This window comes from Lutjanus erythropterus, chromosome 19 (genome assembly GCF_056507025.1).
Source record: "Lutjanus erythropterus isolate fLutEry1 chromosome 19, fLutEry1.hap2, whole genome shotgun sequence".
In the NCBI taxonomy this organism is placed as follows: Eukaryota; Metazoa; Chordata; class Actinopteri; order Lutjaniformes; family Lutjanidae; genus Lutjanus; species Lutjanus erythropterus.
Genome location: NC_139335.1, coordinates 32,819,465 through 32,832,754, shown reverse-complemented (window position 1 = coordinate 32,832,754; position 13,290 = coordinate 32,819,465). Strand labels below are relative to the sequence as shown.

The window sequence follows — 13,290 nt, the reverse complement described above, 5'->3', positions numbered from 1 at the left end:
AACACGAATACCGTGACCTGGATGAATGAGAATATTCACAGACATAGAGACGATGAACATCAGGAATTTTTCTCAGTTCCACAAGGAATTCTTTATAGCCTTAATTAATTACTTACCTACTTACTTATCTAATTACTTACAACTGACCTTTTGAAAAACAATTTATCAATTATAATAAAGCCATTAGTTGGGTAACAACTTATGATAATTTACTTCAAATGAATAAATGCACCATATCATAACATTTTGTGATACATTTCATAAAATGGAAAATGAATAAATAAATAAATAAACAAGTCCATTTTTTAATATTATTCAAATCTATAGTACTTTAATCCTTTCGGGCTTTTACTTTAAAGGACCCATTTTTAACCGGAAGTCTGGGTCACATGCGTTTAGGTCCAACTCTTTTACAACACTGCCCTCTGTTGGCAGGGAGGCAGTAACAATTAATCCTAAGAGATGTGAACCTCTCCATGCAGCGAGATTCTTCTGTCTGCAGGTCCAAAGATAAGAAGGAGAGAAGATTCATACAGACACATGTTGAGAGCAGTGAATGCTCTGCAGTGAATAGTTAAAATGTGTATTAGGGTATTGTTAGATGATGATGATGAAACTGGACAAACAGTTGAATTTCCAGATAAAGACATTTCAGTGTTTGAAGTCAGTGAGAAGGAAAAATGTAGTTTTTAAAATTTAGATTTTTTATTGTTGTTGCTCAGTTAATTTCATTATTAAGGAAACTCCACATTCACAAAAAGACATGGGCCGACTCCAAACCAAATTTAGAACATTTTCATCAAGAGTCCTCTCAAGAGCTGCATCAATATGACGATAGGAGGACTTCAGAATAAAACAGAATAACAAGGTAATCAAAAGCAATTATATAAATCTATATGGATAAATGGATATATACATATAAGTACAGTCTTGTACTTATTGTTAATAGTTAATGTATAAATAAAGTGGGTTTAAAAAAAAAAGTTAATGGTTTCTACACTTCTTTTTTATTTCAAAATAAGAGCACACAGTTATTTAAGATAACTTTATCCGGGATTGACGAATCGCCCCATTAAAATGCTTTTAAAGAACCAAATTAGCTTTATGAGAATAATCCATACATGTATTATTAAGGCCATGGAAAACGAAGGATCATCTTTGTTCTGTCAAGCTCTATAGTTTAAATTCACGCTTTATTTATGCATCTGTTTATTTAAATTGAGATTAAATTAAAACAGAGAACAATGGGAAATTTACACACCCACACCCACACACAAAAGCAAACAAAAAAAACCCCAAAAAAACCCAGACGCCGGTCAGCTGACCTGGTGTGGTCATGTGACTTCTTGCAGCGATAAATCTGTACAGAACGGTGCTGTCCTCAAACTCAGCACGGTACAACAATGGGCCGGATGGTTGCAGTTTCCTGTGTGTTGTTTTTACTCGCTGTTACCTTGAATAAAGGTATGATTTATCATCTTTATATAGTTCATTTACTTGTAATGTTTAATATCCAGCTAAAGTCAGTCAGAACGAGCTTTCACATCATCTCATATGGACTCCGATGACTGCAAAACGAAACTAACGATGACTTCTGCTGTTCATCTTAATCGCTTTTCTCTGTAAACTAGTAGTTTAACGCTTCAGTAGAACTGGTGTGTAGGTAACTCTGTAACTGAACTCCAACTTTAATCAGCTGATGTAACTGAATCCTCCGCAGGGCTCCCCAGTCCTCTGGCAGGTAAAGAAGCCTGGGACTATGTGGAAGTGAGAGACGGGGCCCACATGTTCTGGTGGCTGTATTATGCTGACAGCGGGTCTGCACAGTACAAGGACCTGCCTCTGGTCATGTGGCTGCAGGTAGGACACGACAAGGTCCACTGCTGATAACTTAAAGCTCAGTGGTCCACATAGTGTTTCTGTAGGCCACATACTGCAGAGCATTCTGGATCATGTGTCTGAATGTGTTTTCACTGAACTCTCAGCTTTCCATGAATTACAAAAGTCAGTTTACAGAGACTGGCCTGATTCCCATTCTTTGTATTGAACCCCTTCTCTGTCTGTATTCTTGTTTAAAGGGATAGTTAACCCTTTTCTAGTAGAAAGAAAGTATTAGATTCTGTTAGATTCTAAAGAAGCTCTGGTAGATTCTGTTGCAAAAAGAAAGTAGTTCCTACACGAACCTGCTCACAACAAGGTCTGTGGATTATCTTGAGTAAGCAGGTCATGATTTTTGGAAAGAGACACTGGTTTTGAGTGTTTCACATGTATTCTTTTGGTGTTTTGAACATCATGAATCAAGTGACATTTAGTCCCATTATATTGGACAGAAGGCAGACATCTCTTCGGTTGATATCTCAAAACTCTGCAACTCATAAAAACAAAAAATCTAGCTGGATAAGTAGATCTACAGGTTAGACTTATTTTGTGAACATGTATGTTATAATTAAAGACATTCTGGGATATCCAGTACCTAAGGAATGCAGAGTTATGTGCCTTGATAGTATAAATGATAATATCATTGATGATGATTTAATCAAGATATTATTGATAACAAACAAGAAGATGATAAGACATTGGTACAATGCAGACCTCCCTACCATAGAGCACTGGTTAGAAATCATGAGAGATTTATACCCTGGAAACAAAGACCTATTTGCTCAGACTGAGAGTTTTTTATTTATAAAAAATGATAAATGGAAAAAATGGACAATATATAACACAGTGGAAAATGTACATGACTTAGTTATATATAAACCTCAAGATAATGGACTTGTTTACACTCTTCTTTGACAACAAACACTTAAAACCATGGCTGTTATGCTTGTCATTTTTTATTGATTAAGTTTTGTTTTCTTTAATATTATTTTTTTAATGAAAAAGTCAGAAGTTAACGTGCTCAGTACCTGTAGTTGTAGGCCAGGGGAAACATGACAAAAGATTCTATTAAGCTGCATACTAAGAATTTTAGTTAGCTTTTGATTTTTTTTGCATTCAGAGCTTCTCTTATACCTCAGGTTCTGCTGCTTCCCCTTTTTGTCACAAGACAACTTTGTGGAAGTGCAATACTAAACGCTCTGTAAAGCAGATTTTCATTCTCTGCAAGATGATTTTCATATCATCGAAACATGAAGGAAGTGATATTTGTGAACTGACAGCTGGTGGAAGGGTTGTAAAAGTGAGAAATATTATTGCATGCCTTCATAAATGATTGTCAGTAACTCGTACAGAAGGAGAAACTCTCAGTAACATTGATCCTGTTTATACAAGCTGTGTGACAATTGGAAGGTGGCTGCTTCAAAGATAATGAGGAAAAACACATGAGCAATGTGACTGATTGAGTAACAGCAACAGAGTAATGAGGTGTGTTTATCTATAGGAGTCAACCCTGCAAGAGTTAAAACAAAAGCTTTATTTAAAATACATTTCTCCTCATGGAATTGAATAGTAGAAATAATACCTCATTCAACAGTGAGGTTGTTCCAATGCCTCTGATGCAGTTTACAACCTTAAATGCAGTATTTGCAAGTTGTTTTTTTTTCCCAGGGTGGTGAAGTCATATTGTATGGCAGTCATTCTCTGAATATATGTTTAACAAAGACTCTAAGCTGAAGAGGTCACTCAGAAGTGTGCAGATCTCCACCAGGAAACCCTAAAAGAGTTTTTATAGTCAATTAATCAGTCAGTTCTTTTCTCAGTTACATGATTAATAGTCGTTTGGTCTATAAAATGTCCAAAACTGGTGAAAAATGTTGATCAGCGTTTCCCAAAGCTCAAGATGATGTCCTCAAATGTCTTGTTTTGTCCACAACTCAAAACATATTCAGTTTACTGTCAGAGAAAAGTAAAGAAACCAGAAAATATTCACATTTTACTCTGTGATTTTCCTGAATTTTCTAAGAGTTTTTGAACTTAAAATAATGTCTTTGTGGCACCTGAGGACGGCTCTTACTGTTGGGACATGTTGAGGATGTTTGTCAATGTGTCTTCAGGGTGGACCAGGAGGATCAGGAAGTGGTTTCGGAAACTTTGAGGAGATCGGACCTTTGGACAGGGACCTGAAGCCCAGGAAGACGAGCTGGGTAAGATGGTTGTTTTAAAGTGACTGACTGACTGTCCAACGAGCTGTCCAGTGAACAGAAAAACATTTTATTTTGAGCTTTGCAGCGAAGCTAAAAATTGTCCCAAGTTGTGACTGTGATTCACTGGTTGAGTAATTACCTGCAGTGTGTGTTGAAATCCACTGACCTGTTTTTGTAACATGCTGGTCTATTTTGTGCGTGTCTGTGTGTGTGTGTGTGTGTGTTGGCTCTTCCAGGTCCAGGCAGCCAGTGTGTTGTTTGTTGACAACCCCGTTGGCACCGGCTTCAGCTACACCGACAGGCCAGACCGCTACGCTACCAACGTGGCCACGGTGGCCTCAGACATGCTGGTGCTGCTCAAACACTTCTTCACAGGGAAGGCTGAGTTCCAGGTACAGCAGCTGGATGCTCACCACAGTCCAGTCAGCTCCACTCACACATGAGTTTATTATTATCACTCCACAAACAACATATTTGCTCTCATTTATTTTATTGCATTTTTGGGCGTCTTAATGGGGAAATCTTCAGTGGCATCATCTGGTCGTGCTCGTGCTTAAAAGCAGAAACGCTCAAGAGTTTTAACTTAATGTTTTAAAACTGTCATTGTTGGTGGGACAGATTGGGACACTTCAAACATGTTTGTGACCAACAAATGGATCCATATTCTCAGTATTACTCATGATATATTGAGCTGGAAAAAAAAGCATTAAGCATGTTAAACAAAAATTCCTAAAGTATTTTACTGTGTAATATTAGCTGGTGCAGGCCAACCAACAACAGCCTGGCTAGGCTGCCCAACTTTTGCTAGCAGGAAAAACACCAGAACATTGGAAACTTGTGAGCTTGACTCAACAAAAAAAATTTTTGAGCAGGTTTCTTGCAGTCAGAGAGAAGTAGCTAAAAGGTTTAGACTGCGGGCAATAAAATGACAGAGACAGAAATAAGTCATACATGAGGACTAAAACAAATGTATCTCCTGAAAACAGGGAGGTTTGCTCATCATAAGACAATTTGTCATATAAGAACTAAAAATGTATTTTTTCAAAAGTGAATGTTTAAAAAGTGTACAAAGTTGGACAGGAAATTCAGGACAAGAGCAGGACTGTAATGACAGCTAACCTTGTTCAGTTAACTTATCTCAAGTGTAATGATCTCAGCCTTGGATTTTTATTCTTTGGGGAATAAATGAACAAGATGAAAGAGACAAACGAGTCAGCTGATGTAGCTAAAATTACAAACAAAGAGCACAGAATAAAAGTGGCCATAGGTGTTGTGATCCTGCGATGGTTGATGGCTGGTTCAGGGTCATTAGAAGTGAAGACTGTCTTTTGCACATGTTCTCAGTGTCCATGAAATGTCAATTAATCCAGCTGAAGGCTCAACACAGGTTCAGTGTTGACTTTTGTGTGCAAAAATTCAGTGATGGTTTCTTCTGAAAAATCAAAAACGACACAAAACAAACTGCACTAATCATACAGTGCACACCAGTGATCCATTTGAACTGCTGCTTATCTTCTTCTCTGCAGAGCGTCCCCTTCTACATCTTCTCGGAGTCATACGGAGGGAAGATGGCAGCTGCTATCTCCCTGGAACTCACCAAGGTGAGTCTGACAGCAGAATGTTAGTTCTCTTTCCAACATCCCCTTCAGCTCCATGTGACTTCACTGTTATCAGAAAGTCCCCATGACACAACTGTCATATTTTGTATGAGTAAGCAAAAAAACATGACTGCTGAATGGTTTGGTAGTAAGTAGCATGAGTAATAAACAGCAGCTTAATAACCTTCTGTAGACATTTTCTCAAGATGAAAATAACTGAGTGGTCAAAACCATGTGATCCAAATCTTAACATGTTTTATTTGTGTCTCTTGTGTGTCCAGGCTATAGCACAAGGGGCAGTGAAATGCAACTTTGCTGGTGTGGCACTTGGGGACTCTTGGATTTCCCCACTGGGTCAGTGTCAATCAGTCCACACATGTGAAAACAGATGTGTTACTGTTACAGGAGTAATTAATCAATTTTTCATTATTTACTGACAGTTTATGGACCAAAAAACTAATCGATTATTGAGAAAATTATTGTCAGATTGATATTTTTCATCAATCATCAAAATAATGGACAAATTGATCAGCAATAAATTATGTGCAGCCCTAATCTTGATGCACGTTATTGCTAACATATACATGTTAAATACTTTATAGATACACAGAGATAAATGCATTTAGGCTGAGTTAACAGAACATCTCGTTGGTTTTATTTCCTCTCATCAGGAAACTGATGTAGAATATTTTAGACTACTGAATTATCAGAATATAATTAAGTTAATGTTATATTTGTGCGACCCAAATAAAATCTCCTGTGACCCACCTGTGGGTCCCGACCCAGTGTTTGGGATGACTGTTAAAGACCATTTCCCAGAGCAAAAGAAACTTTAAACACAACAGTTTTGAAGGAAGTTCAGTGAATTTCTCATAGTGAGTCAGGAGTATATAGTGCTTGTTACTATAATCACAGGTCAACAGGAAGATGGTTAAATTGATCAGAGATTCAAATGAAACAGCAGGTTTTATCTGTAATGACTCACTATCACCCACAGACTCCGTCATGACCTGGGGGCCGTACCTCTACACAACTGTAAGTCACAAACAAATGTTTTTTATTAAACAAATGACTCTGTGAAAATCTGGTCTGAGTTCCCATCTGACTGTGGCTCCTTCGCTGCGCAGTCGTTGCTGGATGATTACGGCCTGGCTGACGTCAGCAGTGCGGCGGAGGCGGTGAAGTCGGCTGTGGAGCAGCAGCAGTTTGAGAAAGCCACAGAGCTGTGGTCTGTAACTGAGACGGTGGTGGAACAGGTGGGTACAACAGTAAAGGACAGATATCCACACTTCACTGTCTGCTGCTGTCATGTTCAGCTATTATATCACTGTGTCTGGTCTGATGGCCAGAAAGCTCCATGTTGGTCTCATCAGACCAAAGAACCTTCTTTCACTTCACCATGGAGTCTCCCACATGCCTTTGAGTGAACTCTAGTCAAGATTTCATGAGCTTTCTTCAACAGTGTCTTTCTCTTTGCCGCTCTCTCATAAAGCTTTGACTGGTGAAGAACTGGATAACAGTCTGCAGTCTCTGCCATCTGAGCTGCTGAAGCTTTTAACTCCTTCAGAGTATCCTAGGTGTCTCCCTCACTAATCTCCTTCTTGCATGACCACTCGTATTGTGAGAACGTCCTGCTCCAGGCACATTTACACATGTCATATTCCTTCTATTTCTTAATGATTGATTTAACTGAACTTTAGGGCAACACCACATTAGCCTTAGATAAATATAAAATTTGTTGGAGCACCATGTTCACAACCAATGGTGCAATAACAGTAAGTGATTCCTAACATTGTCTGAAGACAAAATATTATTGGCTCATAATTAGCTGCATCAGCGACTGCAAATATAAACACTTATTAGACTGTAAACCATCCACCTGGTGTTTCTGTATTTTTGACAAAACATTAAAATAACATAATGTTTGAATTAAATGATTTCTGCCAGGATGATGAGGAAAAAAAATCCTGCAAGTCATTCTGAGAAACTTTCTCATGATGTTACAGCTTTACATATTTCCATAAGTACACATGTGGCTGTGTATTACAAAAAAATCATTTGATCATATAAATATAACTTGTTACCAAGGAATTTCAAATGAATATCATGACATTTTGATATTGACGGAGTGCTCTGACAGTAATTTTGTGTGATTTGCATGCAGGGATTGTGTGGTTTGATGTCGTCTTGTTTTGGTTTTTCTGTCAGAACACCAATGGAGTCAACTTCTACAACATCCTCACCCAGGAGCCGGACGAGAAACGCGTCTCTTCAGCAGGAGAAGACTTCATCTGTAAGACACTGATGTCTCCGCTGATCACATCCACTCAGCAAATGGAAGACTATTAAAGAAAAGCCCATTGGCTTTGGGGACATAGAACAAATGTGTGAATAGTTTTAAAGGCACAATTCGCCCCCAAATCAAAAATTTATATTTTTTCCCTTGGTTTGTAGTGCTGTTTATCCAACTAGATTTTTCTGGTGTGAGTTGCAGAGCCTTGCAGATATCAGCTGTAGAGATGTCTGCTTTCTCTCCAGTATAATGGGACTAAATGGCACTCAGCTTGTGGTGCTCAGCGCACCAAAACAATACTTCTGGAAAATTCACAACCAGTTTCTCTTTCCAGAAATCATGACCTGCTTACTCAAGATAATCCACAGGCCTTGTTGTGAGCAGGTTCATGTGAGAAGTATTTTTTCTGCAGTATAATCTACCAGAGCTACTGTAGAATCAACTTTAATTCTAATAGAAAGAAAGTAGGTATCTTTAAAACTCTGCAGCTCACACCCCCCCAAAAATCTAAATGGATAAAAGCACCACAGGTCAGAGGAAAAATATGTATTTTTGATTTTGGGTTGAACTGTCCATTTTAAGAGGTTTACTTTTTTTTTCATTTCACCAGCTCTGCAGACACGTCGCCATATTCGACCCCTCCACAGCCAATCACTGAGCGAGCTAATGAATGGACCAATCAGGAAGAAACTGGGCATTATCCCCCAAAATGTCACCTGGGGAGGTACTGTATCTGTCCCTGTGTTTTGATTCTTGAAACAGTATTTCCCAGCCCTGTAGGATTTTTTTCCTCCTCCTGTATATATGTGCTTTCTGTGTGTGTGTCCAGGCCAGGCAGAGGAAGTGTTCAGCAACATGGCAGGAGACTTCATGAGACCCGTGGTGGATATAGTCGACCAGCTGCTGGCCGCTGGAGTCAATGTCACCATCTACAACGGCCAGCTGGACCTCATAGTGGACACCATGGGTAAGTGACTCGGCATATTCCCTTCTCAGTGCTGCTCTGGTGTAAACTCGTTCACGTACTGATTTCCTGCGCCACATGAATTTCCTCTCCTTTCCTCTCGTCTTAGGTCAGGAGCGGTGGGTGAAGCAGCTGAAGTGGGAGGGGCTGCCTGGATTTAACAAGCTGAGGTGGACCGCCCTGGATGACCCCGCCTCCCCGGGCGTCACCGGAGCTTTCTGCAAGACTTATAAGAACTTTGCGTTCTATTGGATCCTCAAAGCTGGTCACATGGTGAGACACTGGCAGATGTAGTTTGTTCTGCTCCAATGTAGAATCAAAGATATAAGTTTCAGTACAATAAGATGTTCTATTGATTCTTTGGACAATTATACAATGTTTGCTGATATCAAAAAGTCTGCAGTGATATGATTTAAATTTGGTTCAGTTCAATTCGGGGGTCTGTGATTGATTTCAGACGATATGATCCATCCATTTAACGGTTACATTTAATCAGCTCACAAAAAGAAACTAAATTAAATTTGCACTGATCATATTGGATTGTTTAAAATTGAATCTAGGGCTGCAACTAACCATTGTGTTCAGTTGATCATTCAGTTGATCTTTTTTTTTGATTAATAGATTAGATTAGATTAGATAGATTTCTGTTGTAAAATGGTGAAAAATTTTGATAGTATTTCCCAAATCCTAAGATGATGAATGTCTTGTTTCACTCACAACTCAAAAATATTCAGTTTACTGTCAGAGAGGAGTCAAAAAACAGAAAATATTCACGTCTAAGAAGCTGAAATCAGAGAGTTTTGACTTTTTTTTTCTTATAAAATGACGATTAATTGATGATCAAAATAGTTGGCAATTAATTAAATAATCAACTAATAATGGAATCATTGTTGCAGCTCTAATTGAATTGATACATCAGTTTAGAGAAATGTATGGTCCCTCTAAAAGAAACAACACATCCAGTATTTCAGACAGGAATCTTATTAGATACATGCTTCAAATAAGTCACTTTGTTTGAGTTTTACAGGTTAATGTTGCACCAGTATTGAAAGATTAAAAAAATCTGGATAATTACCCACTAATCTCCAAGAATTAGACAATTAAGGCTAACAGGGACAATTTAAAATGTTAAGATAAACCAAGATGTCACCTGGATGGCAGCATATGTTGCTCCAAAACCTGTACGCACCTTTCAGAATTAATGGGGTCTTCACAGATGTGACAGTTACCCATGATGCCATGGGCACTAACACACCCACATACCATCACAGCAGCTGTCTTTTGAAGTTAGTGCTGGTAACAATCTCTGCTTTTTAGCCTGGAGGACACAACGTCCATGATTAGTGAAAACAATCTGAATTTTAACTGATTTAAAAATTCATTTGTTCCTACCTCCATTAAGCTTTTGAATAGTGCTGTTTGAGGCTGCAGGGATTGTGCAATAGTTTCATGGTGTTTTTTACCACAGGGTATGTGCAATATCTGTAATGTGAAATGTGGATTATGTGGCATTTATTTATTATGTTGTTCGTTTTATCACACTGTGGAGGCATGTTGTGTTCAGCATTCGAGTCCAAAACAAATTTCCCTATGAGGACAATGAAGTATATCGTATCATAAATGTGGACTCATCAGACCACAGCACACTTTTCCACTTTGCGTCAGTCCATCTCAGATGAGCTCAGGTCCAGAGAAGTCTGCAGTGTTTCTGGATGTTGTTGATGTATGTCTTTCTCTTTACATGGTAGAGTCTTAACTTGTATTTGTAGATGCAATGAAATCTACAAATGTTCCATCTTTTTTGAACATCTTGTAGACATCAAATTCAGTATATTTACAAAAACAAAATTAATCATTAAATATCTTGTCTTTGTTCTGTGTTCAATTGAATATAGGTTGAAAGTGATTTGCTAATCATTGCAGTCTCTCTTTACTTACATTTTTGTCCCAACTCTTTTGAATTGGGGTTGAATAAAGTATAAATTTGTTCAGGTAACATTATATAGTAACTGATCAACTGATTATGAATTGCAACATGAAATAAAATTATTCATCATAAAAATAGCAGAAGAATGAAGAATGAATTTCAACCTACAGATGTGTTTTGTCTCTGTTGTCACAGATTCCTTCAGACCAGGGGCCGATGGCCCTGCAGATGTTGAAGATGATCACCCAGCAGGACTGACCCCCCCACCCCCACCCCCCCGATGCCAGCTGGCATGGCTCTGACAATCACAATGATCACATGACCTTTTCTATTCCACTTCCTGCAAACCAAATCAAGTCTGAGTTGCATAACATGTCCTGCATGTTGGTGAGCTTTCTCCAAATCCAACTTTTATCTGTCAGTCTTGAATGTTGTCTAGAAGCCAAATTTTTCATAGTGTGTATGTTTTACTTTAAAGGTATAGTTCACACAAAACACTGCTGGAGTTTCACAGAAAAAGTGTTGCAGAATCTCCTAAAAAAACAAAACAACAACAAAAAAAAAATGCCTCCATACTGCTCATCTAGTGTAATCCAAGTCTACTTAAGTTCCAACATGCCATTCACTTCACACACACCCTGTTCAGATGGTGTGCACATGCAAGTGAACATGGCGCTAAGCTAAGGATCTACAGTGAAGATTTAGGCTAAAAACATGGTGTAAATGATGTTTTGATGAGCTTTAGGAGACTTGGATTAAACAGGCGAGCAGTATGGAGGAATTTTATGTTTTTATTCAGTTGTGTTTTTAGGTTTGAAAACTGGTCACCGGAGATTCTGCAATGCTGTTTTCCTGTGAAACATCTTTTTAGATGAACTATCCCTTTAAGTGATTAACAACTAAGCAAAAGAGCCTCCAGCCACACCAGCAGATCTGCAAGCTGTGCACTAAACACAAAGTACAGCGAGGCTTGAGAGAATGTCATTAGTTTTGCAGCTATTTGGTCATAAACCAAAGTGTTGGACAGACTGTCATTGACCTGATGGTGGAGCTAGAGTTCCTCCTAGTCCACTGGTTCCCAACCTTTTGTCCTCAGAGGCACCCTTCTTGTATCTGAAGAACACACACACCACAAGAATAATTCCAAATCTTTATTTAACATGAATAATAATAGTTTCCATTATTAGAATTGTTTGTAACAACCAATCCAACAGAGTAGCTTATACATACTCATTCTTCCCAAAAGAACAATACAGATTCATTATCACAGAGCTGTGGGCAACTAAGTATGCTACAATATTTGATTTGATTGATTGATTTAAAAAAAAAAAAAAAAACATCCACATGTAATGATTTGAATGACAAGAAAGAAGCCACATATGTTTTGTATATTTCAGTGTTCATACAGATTTTTAAGAGTATAATTCAAAGTCTCAACCCTTGAAGCCTTAATTCTCGGATCTAAATTGTGAAGTTGGATGGAAAGTCAATCAATCGAGGTCCACTCTGCATCTGGTGAGACATCTGGAGACAAATATGATGACGGGGCTGCGTCACTTCAAACATGAAAATATTTTTTGTTTACTGTGTTGATGAAATTCGCAATTATGTTGAAAAATCGAGTGTTTTTCAAATTGTGTATTCCTAAAAACACAACGGTTGAAATAAAGCATTTTACAGACTTTGAACAAACCTTGATGTTTGGTGCAGTAAATGTTGCTCATCTCATTTTTGAACTTTATTCAGCTGTCAGGCAGCTCCTAACCTTTATTTTCATCACCGATTTTTTTTTTGATTAATGGGCTAATTAATCCTGTCACAGTTTTGTCACTTGAAAGCTGGTTCCAAACATAAATCACAGACGTACACCATACGTCTGTGTGCTCATTATGTTCAGAACTGTCTTTCAAATCTTTCCTGGAATGATCCGTTTCAATCTGTCGATTTTCTTGATCAACCAATTAGTTGTGGATGTGGATTAATAATGGTTAATAACTGTAACTTCCTCTTCATAACCGTAATAATATATATATATTATAACAATATATTGTTAATAACAATTAATAACTGCCAATGACAGTCAATGATTGTCAATGATGTTAATGACTAATAATAATGGTTAGTGACAGTTAATGACTATCAATGATGTTAATAACTGTTAATAAGTGGATAAAATAATTAAAATAGTGAGTGATTGATTTAATAATGGATTGATAATTAAGTGTTGATACTCCACACAGAGGTTAAGTGTTAGATGAATATAAATCTGCTCCGCCGACATAAATGCTGAGTGAACAGGAACGTAAAGCTCTGACTCCTGATACATCACTGATATTACAGCCTTTCTCAAGCAAAATGAAATGTGCAAATAGAAGCAAAAGGAAAAAGCTGAGAGGGATTAGACAATATGATGCTGTCTCATCTGA

The 13,290-nt window shown here is 37.9% G+C and overlaps 1 protein-coding gene across 1 annotated transcript; it reads left to right on the top strand.

The window, feature by feature from the left end:
• The first annotated feature begins 1,318 nt into the window (after positions 1-1,318).
• Positions 1,319-12,435, top strand: scpep1 (serine carboxypeptidase 1). Its single transcript, XM_084744525.1, has 13 exons — positions 1,319-1,464; positions 1,721-1,860; positions 3,993-4,082; positions 4,319-4,474; positions 5,609-5,683; positions 5,962-6,034; positions 6,678-6,715; positions 6,808-6,936; positions 7,889-7,973; positions 8,584-8,697; positions 8,803-8,940; positions 9,047-9,210; positions 11,060-12,435. The coding sequence occupies exons 1-13, from the start codon at positions 1,404-1,406 to the stop codon at positions 11,120-11,122; spliced, it is 1,326 nt and encodes a 441-aa protein (XP_084600651.1). The 5' UTR covers positions 1,319-1,403; the 3' UTR covers positions 11,123-12,435.
• The last annotated feature ends 855 nt before the right edge of the window (positions 12,436-13,290 follow it).